Genomic DNA, 12,325 nt, shown 5'->3' on the forward strand with positions numbered 1-12,325 from the left:
TCTCCAAGCCTCCTACAGAGGCTGCATTCTCAGTTTCTGGGGCTGTACTTCTTGAGCTTTTGGAGCTGCTGGCTAATCTTCTCAGATGTGTCTTGCATTTTAGACTACATGTGCTATACTTTCTTGTTGTTTGAACACTGGGAGAAACATGGACTGAAAAAAAAAAAACCCTTCCACAAAAGGTGAGAACTCTATCTGTACCTAAACTAGAAATGTCAATAGAATGGCTGTTATCTCTCAAACACTTCACATACATTTCCAGATAAATCAGTTTGAGTTCTTAATGAAGCAGGAGGAGAAAAAACATTCCAATCATACCCGAGAGTAGGTGAGGCTGAAGCAAAATATTTTTAATTTATTTACAGAAAAGAAGCAAAACTGAATTTGCTTTCCGATGTACAGACAGCTCAAACTGGGGAACTGGGGGTGAGTTTTTAAGCAATATGGATTGGTGACAATGTGTCGCGTTATTGGCATCTGAGAGTCCAGCATCACACAAAAGAGCTTCTAACAGAACTCATGGCAAGGGCCTCCATCTTAATATTCATCAGAGAATGGAAAGTTAGGGCCAGCCTTAAACCTGCAGTAAGAAAGAACAACACACAATGTTTCTGGTGACAGATTACATAATATAAGATTCCTACAAAGATGCCACTGAGGTGAAAATTGAAAACCATTTTCCAATAAAGCCAGATGATCTGTGTTCTTACTTTTAAAAGCAATAATGTATAATAGATCTGAGGAAGAACAAGTGAGTTGTTCAAATTATATTTTCCTTGGAACTTAATACATAGAGATCCCAGAGACAATCAATCAAAGATGTAAAGCAAACAGACTTTTACTGTAAATTCTCAATGAAGCAGAAACTGATTTTTGCCTTGTTTTGAATTGGATAAGTTATGTATTTGACAATAATGAATACCTTTGAGGGGCTGTGAGATGACTCAAAAGGTCACAGTGCTTGCTGCCATCCCAGGTGACTTGAATTATATCCCGGGAACCCACAGGGTGGCAGTACAGAATCAACTTCTGCAAGTTGTCCTATGACCTTTACTTGCATAATATGCACATCATATTAAATACACATCAAATTAAAAAATAATAAAAAGTTAAAAATAATTTTAGGTGACATGGAAACTGATATGAGCTTAGTGTCATTTAAAACAATCATTTATTACTCACTAGCTACTTATGACAGAGTTAAATTTATATGTAGCAGGAATGTCATTCATGAGACTGAAGTTCCTTGTCCAAGTAACTTAATATATGAAACTAATGATGTAGTATGGATCTGATAAAATGATTATCATTTTAATAGGAGCAAAACTCATGGGTTGCTTGCCATTGTTTCCATCTCTTTGAAAAGGTGTGCTTACTTTATTATTTTTCCTCTATACTATTAGAATACTAGCAATATTTTACTAATACAGGTAATAAATAACCCACCTAACAACTTTGGATCACATGCAGTTGTGCATTCTAGTACATTCCATATGTTATCATGTTTAATTTGAATTAATTATGATTAATTTTCTCACAAGAAGAAATTCCCTGTTTAATCTCTCTTATATTATACATTTCTTTTGCAAATCCTATACAACTGAAGATAGCATGAAGGAGAGTTATGATCTTTCATTGGTTATAAATTTTTCCAGTACAGGTATAGATGTCCATCAAGAGATGAATGCATGATGAAAATGCATTTACATTTGACAATGTAATTTAATTCAAATGAGAAGAATAAATAAAGTTATGAAACAATGAAAGAAAATGGATGAAAATGCAAAGTACTACATTAAGTGATGTAACCCAGTCTCAGAAAGACAGTTCATGTATGTTCTCTTTCATATGTGGATTCTAGATACTACCTTTTATATATGTGTATTGAACTGAGAGTGGGTGAGGGCAGGAGTCAGAAAACTAGAGATGCTGGTGAGTTAGAGAAGAAACTTTAAGAAGGGAAGATAGGGAATTTGAAAACACATACTTGACAAGAAAGAGAAACTGGAGGTGGAAAGAGACAAGTTGGGAAGGTGGCCAAGGAGATGGAAAATGGAATGTGAGGGGAGGTTCAGTCAAAACTAAGCTTTTTTGAAAATGCTATAAGGAAACCCTTTACTCTGCATGCTAACTAAAAAGTATCTCTGGCAGTCAGGCATTTTGCCACACACTCTTTGTAAATGTAAAGACGTAACTGTTATGTCTTTAGACTCTAATTTCAAATCTGCAAGCTGCAGAACAACAATACCAAGTGTTCTGCTTACCACAGCAGTCCTGGTATTCTTGAAAAAATGTTTGTCTGGGTCGTGAATTCACATATAGTGCAAAGAAAATATGAGGTTGATATTGTGCAGCCATTAGATTTATAAGAATCAATAAATGATTCCATACAGAGAGGGGTGAGAGCTGTTGACCAAGTACCACAGGGATGGTGGCCTTGTCTTTGGTCTAATAAGGAATAGAAGAGATTTTAAAAATGGCATTATGAAGCTGATCATTACAATATTCAAACATGTGACATTGAAATGGGTAGATTGTATATCCACAGGATACTCATAGAATCACAAGACCTGCAGGAAGAATAAAGACTAAATAAAGAATAAATGATGCTGGCTGACCCAGTGCACTCCATGCAATGGCTACAGGAGGAGCAGGTGCATCAGATCAAGGTGATATTGTATCTGCCACCCCATTTGCTGTGCTTCTGAGCAAAACTCTGACAGAGTCTAGAAAGAGCATTCTACAAGTCTATGTCTTCTCTACTCACTGGTAATTGATGTCCTCATATTGAGGTCACTTCTGACAGACATGCTATAAAATACTCTCCTTAGAGAATAAGGAGTGAACCATCAAAATTATAAAAAGCTATGAAAGTTACTTACATATGAGCAGGAAAATACCGAAGATTTCTGTCTAGGCCATCTAAAATTTTCATGTCATCTGAAGCCAATTGGAAATCAAAGACCTGTTATAGAAGAAGAAATGTTATTTTAAATATTTATTTATGAAAATATATGTCAATCTTTTTCAGAGGCAATAATTAAAATATCTGCAAAGTTCTCCCCAATTCCTAAAGTTATCAAGCAAAACATTCAAGTGAATCTTAAAGACCAGATTAAGAATTAAGTGGAAATACATCATCATACACAACATGCGATTATTACAGACAAAATAAGAAATGAAACTGATGTGATTCAAAGGAGATAATGTCATGTATGTGAAAGTGCAGGGATAGTTTTGAAAATGTACTTCAGTAATTTTCATGGATACAGTTGAATTTGTATATCCGATACATGAAGAGTTAGGATGAGAAAAAAGTAATTTTCCATATTATTTAAAGTAGTATTTGCCCAGTTATTAATCATTCCTGGTCAAAGGACTTAGAAACTGGCTTGTAGAGGGCCCTCACTGTAAATAATTCCAACCAGTTTTACCATGAAGATGATGATAATTAACTGGCAAAATATTAACATATGGGTCCATACTTAATTGGTGCAAATTAATTTCTCCAAAGTAGTGTTATAGAGAAATAACAAAAATAACAACAATTGAAAAGCTGACATATTTAGGTAGGAGATACACTATTTAATTTATTAATTTTGCATACATTTGAAAATTCCCCAAAAGAAAAATGAAGGATGTGGGAGACATGATGCAGTTTAAGAGTCCTGGTGTGCTCAGTGGGAGATGAGCCTAGACCTGCTGGGACTTGATGAGCGGAGGCAGGGGGGCAGGTGGGCGGGGAGAGGGAGCTGGGCAGGGAGGATCTGCAGTCTGTGTGAGGGGGCACTGGGAGGAGGTATTGGCATTGGGATATAAAGTGAATAAGTAAATAAATACATAAATAAATTAAAGAGTTCTGGTGTCCCATCTCTTCATCACCTGTATGTTCTCTCTGATTCTCTCCTCATTGAAACTCTTGGCTAGGACCACAATCCCACGCTCCAGCTGGTAGCGAAGGGCAATCAGGGCTGGAGCCCGCTTGTACTTCTTTGCCATGTCACAAAGAACCGGATCATCCAAGAGAAATGGGGTATCCTCATTAGTACTGGAAGGAAAGACAAATTACAGAAATTGTACTTTAGCATGTGTGTGTATGTGTGTGTGCCAGGACTGAGCACATAAGAAAATGGCCACAAGAGTCCAGGAATTCTGGAATGTAGTCCATGGACTAGTAGCTGATCATCCTCTGTGACCTCTCAAGAATAACCTCCACTTTGATTACGAGTGAATTCCAGAAACATGACTATTGTAGAACTAAGAATATGTTAACAACGGTGACTAAGAGATGAATTCTGCTGTTGTTATTACCAGGCTTCGTATCTCTGAGTTCCCAGGGCACCATAGGCAACCAAAACGATGTCATTCATCTTGCAGTAAGCCAGCAGCTTGCTTTGGTTGAGGTAAAGATGGCATTCTACCTGTATGTAAGGAGAATAGAAAGGCATCAAAGTATATAAAATCTCATACTGATGACAAAGAGGAATATTAAAGGGAAGGAAGCTGAATAAAAATAACCAATATTAACATGAAATCCAGAAAGTATCAATACTATATCATGATTTTTTTCAAATAAATGAAACATCTCTCTTGGGAAGTAAAAATAAAATAAATAGCATTTTCAAGATTTGGTAACCCTGTGGACCAGGTCTTGGATGCTTAGTACTAATTTCTCCTATGGCAGACATAACAAGTTCCAAGTTGTTCCGTGTGGAAGGAGAATGAATTCATAGAGCTTTGGACAATGAATAATAGACTAAAGCGAGGATTTGATTGAATATCCAATCAAAGTAAAGTCTGATGGAAATTGTTAAAATTTTTGTCAGTGATATTGAATTGATTTCTACATCAAAAGGAGAATAATTAAGGTAAGCACAAGTACTGGGAGAGAGAGAGAGAGAGAGAGAGAGAGAGAGAGAGAGAGAGAGAACACAAAAGTATTGCCCTCTAATGGCAGTTATGGTAACTCCTTTCTTAGAGCATTATTAATTAAAGGGAAGAAATAAAAGTGTAGCTTATCTTATAGTTTGTAAGCTTGTCTGATCTTTATAATCAAATTCTCTTTACACTGATATATCATGTAAGAAAATGAATAGCAGTATCAATAGAATTGCTAACATCTAAGGGGGAAAATTTCACAGGTCTTGGTATTAGACAAACACAGCAACTAAAGATGGTGGGAGAAGGATAAGCCCCCCCCCCCACCAGGATGAGTGGTCAGCTGGAACCATATACATACAATTAACAAAGTTGGACTCAGAACCTAGATATCAAGAAAGCCACCTAATTAAAAAATGGGGTACAGATCTGAACAGAATTTTCAAGAGAAGAAATGTAAACAGCTAAGAAACACTTAAAGAAATGTTCAATATCCTTAGCAATCAGAGAAATGCAAATGAAAACTATTTTAAGATTTCATCTTATACCTGTCAGAATCTGTACAATCAACAAAACAAGTGATAGTTTGTGCTGGCAAGGATGTGGAGTAAGAGGAACACTCATCTATTGCTCATGGGATTTAAAGTGTGACGGGCGCTATGACAATCAGACTGGTGGTTCCTCTGGAAGATGGAAATCGGTCTGTATCAAGGTCCAGCTATACTACCACTCTTGGGCCTATACAGAAAGGACACTTTATCCTACCAGAGAGATACTTGCTCATCCATGTTCACCGCTGTCCTATTCTATACATAATAGCCAAAACTTGGAAACAACCTAGATGTCCCCAAAGAGTTGAAAATGTGGTACATTTACAAAATTACACATTAATCAGCTGTCAAAAAAATCACGAAAATTTCAGGCAAATGGATGGAGCCTGTTTAAGTATGTAGGTAACTCAGACCTGGAAAGACAAATATGATGTATTTTCATTTATATGTGGATATTAGTTAAGTCAGTGATAACAAAACTACAGCCTGTTTAGCCACAGAGGTTAGATATAGAGTAAGGGAATAGAGAAGACAGATAGACCTCGTGAGGAAAGGGAAATTGATATATACTTGTGGATGGGTAGCCGAGAGGACTGGAATGGGAGAGCCACATGGGGAGGCAGAGAGGACAGGGTGATGAGGGAGCAGATACAGGGAGAGACAGCTAAAACTAAGAGTCATTTGAACAATAGAAAATAAACATAATACAGTGAAAACTTCCTAAAATATGTACATATATGAAGGTGATCTAAATGAAATCACCAAATAATGGGGGCGGGGGAGGAGACGAAGTCCCAACTGGCAATCTCTTGTCAGCAAGTGAAGCTCCCACTATCAGGATTGGAATACATCTAACTGAAATGTTAGCCAAAGGGGTCCCATGGAAATTTTCAAACAACCCAGGCTGTAGCCAAGATTATAGGTTGCTCTTCACAAACCGACTGCAAGTCCTCATGGCTGAAGACAACACCTACACAACTCATTGACCGTGGAGATGTTTTGTTAGTTCCTAGACAGAGGCTTTATTCCTATGTTCCAGCATCTTTGGTATAGGAAGGAACCCTGCATGCTACCAAAGGGAAAATGCACACACCAGCCTAGGTGCAATCCCTTTGTTCTACAATGGTGGCCTGCCTACAAGATATGCTAACATAACGGAGGCATAAAGCTTGTGACAGTAACCAAACAATGTCTGATTTGACTTAAGACCCACTCAGTGAGATGGAACTCATACCAGACATTATTTGAGTGGTCCAGAACATGAGACTAGATGGGCCAGGGACCTAAGTTTAAGCCAAATACTACCATTCTACTAAAAGATCATAGCAATAAAATGACTTCTAAAAATATTCTTCTATTCTCATTGATCAGTGCCTTGCTCCACCATCAGTAGAGTAGCTTTCTCCTGGGTAAGTGTGGCCAGAAACAGAGACTCATGGCCAGATATTTTACAGAGAGTGAGAGACCTTGGTATACCTAGTCCTGAAGGGGATATCTCCATCAAATTCCTTGTTATAGGGCTCAGGAGACCTGAAGGAAAGTAGAGAAAGAACCTTACCTGGTTGCACACAGGCTTGTACTTGAGTCCTGGCTTGTTCAGGATCATTTCCAGCTGTCTGCGGTTAAAGTTAGACACCCCAATGGACTTGGCTAATCCTGCATCCTTACACTTCTCCATGGCCTATGATAGAAGACATTAGTGAAGAATGATATATGTAATTGGAATTCAGTGATAGAAATACACCGTTATGTTGCTAGAAAGAGGAGTGCTAAGAAAAGAAAATGCAACTAATGGTTATTTATTGTCAAGAAGTGAAAATTAATAAAGGAAATGGCAGAGGAGATAATGATAATAAGATAGAGACTGTCTGCATTCTCTTTGGCAATCATGATTATCATATAGGGAGGAACACAGGTTACAGTTATCTTCCCCAGTCCTCTTACACTTTGTTCTGTCCTGCATTCCCCTACTACTTAAGCAGAAGAGTCATGAGAAAAACTGTAATATCTATAGTAAAGGGCACTTGTCTCTTTCTTACATGTGGAGTTGTGTGACCTAGATTTCTCTCTATTGTTTTTCAGTAACATTCACGGAATTGGTTCTTTGACAATGTCAATGAATTATATAGTGTATTCAGATTTCTGTAACCCTCACCCACTCTAATCTCCCTCCCATATCTATTAGCTGTCCTTCTTCCCTCAAGCCTCCTTTCTACATTTATATCCTTCTGCTCTAAGGCCCTCAGAATTTAACCAGGATCATCTATATGACCATGGATTTGAAAATATCTATTGGTGCCTGGTGGGTTCCTGAGTGGATACCAGCTGAAGACATTAACTGCCACTTTCCCAGAATTTATCATCAATAGTCAGTAGTTCAGTAGGGAGAGATGGGGTCTCCATGGGTCCCTCTATGATGACAGGTTCAATCTTGTGCAGGCCTACTCAAAGGGGATTGGGCACACCTGGTGAGAGGCTGTGTCTGCATTGCCTATATCATGCCCAGAAAACAGCATTTCACAGGGCTTCTCTCTTGTGGCTTTACATTCTCATGCCCTTCCTGAGATGGTTTCTGAGTCTTGGAATGGCTGATAACTCAGCTGTAACATTCTCTGATTGTCTTTTTTTTTTCTTTCTGTGGCATTTATTATAGTCACTCACCTCCCATGTGTCACAGAGATCCACTGTGTCAAGTAGTAAGTTTCCATGCTCATCTTGAGGTAAAAGCTCATCCCCTGGCTGGAACAGTAACATTAGAGACATGTTGACATTTCTTATTTTCTTTTTTTTTCTTTTTTCTTTCTTTCCTTCTTCTTCTTTTTTTTTTGGTCTTTTCAAGACAGGGTTTCTCTGTGTATTCCTGGCTGTCCTGGAACTCACTTGGTAGACCAGGCTGGCCTTGAACTCAGAAATCTGCCTGCCTCTGCCTCCCAAGTGCTGGGATTAAAGGCATGTGCCACCACCACCCAGCTAACATTTCTTTCTGTAGTTATGCTCCCATGAAAGTTTATGACTGGGAATTAAGTTCCTAATATAGATGAACATCTTTTCACATATTAGAACAGTGCTTTTTGTCAGAATTGTAAGTGATGTCTTTCAGCAATATCCCTTTCCATTTTTATCTGCTTTATGTAATCATGAAAAATACAATTCCAAGTCATGTGGAATGTACCAGTTGACTTGTGTTACTTTTAATCCATTTCCTTGTTATAATGCTGATCTTTTTCTGAGAAAGTCAGTCATGACATGGCATTGATTTCAGGCAATTGTGTGCTGTAATCTTGACACAGGATAAACAATCACTGTTCTGACTGATGGCCTTAAATACTCTGTATGCATAAACCATAGAAAGTTCAGAGGAAGAAAAAGTTAATCATTTCTTTGCAAGATGCTTTGATGAGTGAACTTTTAGGGAGACATCAAATACTAATGAGCATGAGCCACATTTACCATCAATAGAAGTGTCTGAAACCAAAACTGATCAGACCCCTAATAATATAGAAGAAGCAAGGTATAAGTAGAGATATTCCCAAAGAATTTTCCTAGTAGTGAATATATCCTTAGCTTTGTTCATTTACATGATGGTAGTAAACATTTTTACATAAATTGTCCTGAGTAGTGTTTTATATGTTTTTTATTTTATTTATCTTTTGTGTGTGTGTGTGTGTGTGTGTGTGTGTGTGTGTGTGTGTGTGTGATCAAAGGACAACTTCTTGGAATCTGGAATCAGTTCTTCCATCGTTTCTTCAGTCATACATTGTTGTTTTATAACTTGTGCAAGCACACTGAGATTCTATATACTTTTAGAAGCTAAGTCCATCTGCTTACAAAACGAGGGTCATGTTGATAGCTGAAGTTAGATAGTTAGACATTACAAATTGCCTACCTTCAGAGATACTGGGAAATGAATGAGATAGAGGTCTACATAGTCCAAATTAAGTTTCCTCAGTGAATTTTCCAAGCTGGGTCTGACCAATTCTGGACGATGGGAGGTTGACCAAAGCTACAGAGGATGAATAATGGAAATTGTGCTAGATTAATAAGTTACTGTACTCAGTGGCTTTCTGTCACCTGCTTTTCAGAAATTTCAAGTGTTTAAAAACTGGTCACAAGAAATATACTCATTTTTTTCCCTGAATATCTTATAATGTGTTCACATATATAAACTCTCATATATGTGGTTATTATTAGTAAATATGACAAAAATGGAGGGGAATTTCCCAAAACTTAAATACATTATCAATTCATACTGGATTTATGTATTAGAAAATAGTTTAATATTTTAATTCTCTCATCCACTGAACTCAATGCAAATAGTTAAATAGCCTTTTAATTTATATAACTAAAGAGTTTTTTCAATATTTTAATATAGACACAGTACTAGATAGTTTATCTATTTCTTAATTCCACACCTAAGAGTTCTTCTATAATATCCTGTCTTATCTATATGATGATTTATATTCATAATTATGTTTTAAAAAATAATTTAGCACACAAGGGAATGTGTCTTCCCAGCAGAGTCCTCCCTAATAACATCTAAGTCATAGTACAATCAGTTGAACCTCAGGACATTAAGCTTATGAATTTAAATGTAGCAATGATGAGAAGCCATCATCCCCAACCAGGGTCAATACTGAATGCATGAACAAAATACAGCTGATAAGCACAATTCACCAAACACAGGTTCAATTATACTGTGTTGTCTAAATACATCCTTTTTTCATTAATTTGTAAAATCATGCAGGGTGTATAGAACATACCTTCGAAGTATAGAATATATCTTCCCTTTTCACAGTGCCATCTTCAATCTTGCTTAGGATGGCCTGGCCTATCTCTTCTTCATTCTGGTACAAGTGAGAACAATCAATATGGCGGAACCCAACATCTATAGCTGTTTTGGTGGAATCCATAGACTTTTTCCTGAGACGCTAAAGAAACAGAAACAAAGAGTATTTAGAGATCTGTGTGACTGAGTCTAGACTCAATCCTTCCTTATGTTCCCAGTCAGTTCTGCTTGGAGTAACGGATCCAGCCAAGTTTTATTGGGTCTTTCATAACTCAGTCAATACATTGATGAGTGATGTCAATTCCCAGAAAAAAACTATAAAAAAGGGGGAGGCTAGTATACTCTGTTAATCCTTTTCTAAGCAGTTAACTGATATACGTATCAGAAATAAAAATGCACAATGAAAGTGAATACTCAAAAGATAGAGATTTATGCATAAGAAATTATCTACATCATGAAAGAAAATCTAAGTAGTTGTCAGATTTTACATTAAAAGTCATGATTTTAGAAAAAATATGTATAAAGCAAAATTTAAAATTATTGCCTTGTTCACCAAGTTTGGTTAAAAGATAAAAATTGTGAACCAACCATTATTTATTTGTTATTCACTAATTAAAAATAGCTTTTACTTCATACCTTAATTTTGAGGGTAAGGATAAAATAACTGTAAACATTCTTTTGTGAAATAGTGTTAAGGGTTTTACCAGACAAGTAATAGTCATAATAGTTTGTAAACAGGGACTAGTTATACAGATCTTGCCTGCCCTAACGGAAGAGCCTCAGAGGGACATAGCTAGAGCAGCTCTTTAGAATGTGTTTTCTGGCTTTAGGAGCAGGCATTTGTGTGACTAGGACAGCCCTGGATAAGAGAGAGGGAAGCAATAGAGCCAGTCTGAAAATATTTCCATGTTTTATCAATCACTTTAGAAGCTAAAAAGTGAAAATTCACCAGTTGGGTATATGAAACTGCTTGTTCTTACTCTTGACGTTTCATAGAGTTTTAAAGGTATTTTTTTTTAATTATTAAACCAAGAATTTAATATCACTACCAGAAAATTAATTATCAATTTTATCTACCTGTGAACCCTGCAAGCTTCAGTAATGACTGGTCTTAGCAATATATGCTCACTGCTACAATAGTGGCATGGAATCATGAGAATAACTAATTACTCTTGGATGTAAACCTATTCCCCAAGACAGATCCCATACCTGGTATCCTTACTGGGGTCATGAACCTGTGATCAGAAAGGCCATAGGCCCTAGATAAGAATGAAAATAGCCATAGAATTAAACTGACTCTTAGTCACTTATCCTTATATTCAGAGGTTAGTGAATCTCTCAACTGTCATCTGAGAAGGTAATCGGGATATGAGATCTGAGAAAAGGATATGTTCTCAAAAATTCCAACAAATTTTTTTTGAAAAGCCATGAACCTGAAAGAGAATGATGAGGGGGTATAAGAGAGGGCTTATGGAGGGGGGAGGGAAATGATGTAATCATATTATATTATAATCTCAAAAATAAAAAGAAATAATGAAAAAAAATGTCATTTCTCAAAGTGAAAATTTTGCCCAATCCTTAAATAAATGCAAATTAAATTTCTGGATTGCAATAATAGCCATAGATGCAATGCATTTCTTTGGTGGTGGTGGGGGCACTGACGTTATAGCTAAGGTTAACCTTAGCAGAAGATGCACGTTTTGTTCTCAATGCACACACAGCAGCTCACAGCCATCTCTAACTCTAGTCCCATGCTATCTGACTTCTTCTGACCTTTCCAGTCCACAGTTACTCATGGATTATGGGTTGCCTCCAGCAAACCTAAAGAGTCTATAAACCACACTTTATCTATTTATAGATGTTTGTATTTGTTATTGTATGGCTTTTGTTATAAATCCTAGACAGAGTTAATAGAATAGAACTTGGGAAAACTGTGTGACTGCCAATGATTACTAAAAGAGGTTGCAGTAAGAATAAATTTTAAAATAACATGATTTACTTTTTTGTGTATGTGTGTATGAGAAAGAGAGACAGACAGACAGACAGAGACAGAAACATACACACACAAAGAAAGGGAGGGAGGGTGAGGGAGAGAGAGAGAGAGAGAGAG

General features: G+C 36.8%; 1 protein-coding gene across 2 annotated transcripts in view; it reads right to left on the bottom strand.

Moving 5' to 3' along the window:
• Nucleotides 1-325: 325 nt before the first annotated feature.
• LOC116081722 (aldo-keto reductase family 1 member C18) overlaps nucleotides 326-12,325 on the bottom strand; it is a 15,011-nt gene continuing 3,011 nt past the window's right edge. The window contains exons 1-9 of one of the 2 annotated variants that reach the window (XM_031358364.1): nucleotides 10,852-10,862; nucleotides 10,190-10,357; nucleotides 9,316-9,432; nucleotides 8,091-8,168; nucleotides 6,988-7,110; nucleotides 4,312-4,421; nucleotides 3,883-4,048; nucleotides 2,883-2,965; nucleotides 326-580 (exon numbers count right to left, since the gene is read on the bottom strand). In XM_031358364.1, the coding sequence (XP_031214224.1) occupies nucleotides 538-580; nucleotides 2,883-2,965; nucleotides 3,883-4,048; nucleotides 4,312-4,421; nucleotides 6,988-7,110; nucleotides 8,091-8,168; nucleotides 9,316-9,432; nucleotides 10,190-10,339 (870 nt within the window). In that variant the 5' untranslated portion in view covers nucleotides 10,340-10,357; nucleotides 10,852-10,862 and the 3' untranslated portion in view covers nucleotides 326-537. Of the gene's footprint in view, nucleotides 581-2,882; nucleotides 2,966-3,882; nucleotides 4,049-4,311; nucleotides 4,422-6,987; nucleotides 7,111-8,090; nucleotides 8,169-9,315; nucleotides 9,433-10,189; nucleotides 10,358-10,851; nucleotides 10,863-12,325 lie in introns of those variants that run through there. The other variant, XM_031358363.1, reaches the window with a different exon arrangement.

The sequence above is a fragment of the Mastomys coucha genome, unplaced genomic scaffold (assembly GCF_008632895.1).
Source record: "Mastomys coucha isolate ucsf_1 unplaced genomic scaffold, UCSF_Mcou_1 pScaffold7, whole genome shotgun sequence".
Classification (NCBI taxonomy): Eukaryota; Metazoa; Chordata; class Mammalia; order Rodentia; family Muridae; genus Mastomys; species Mastomys coucha.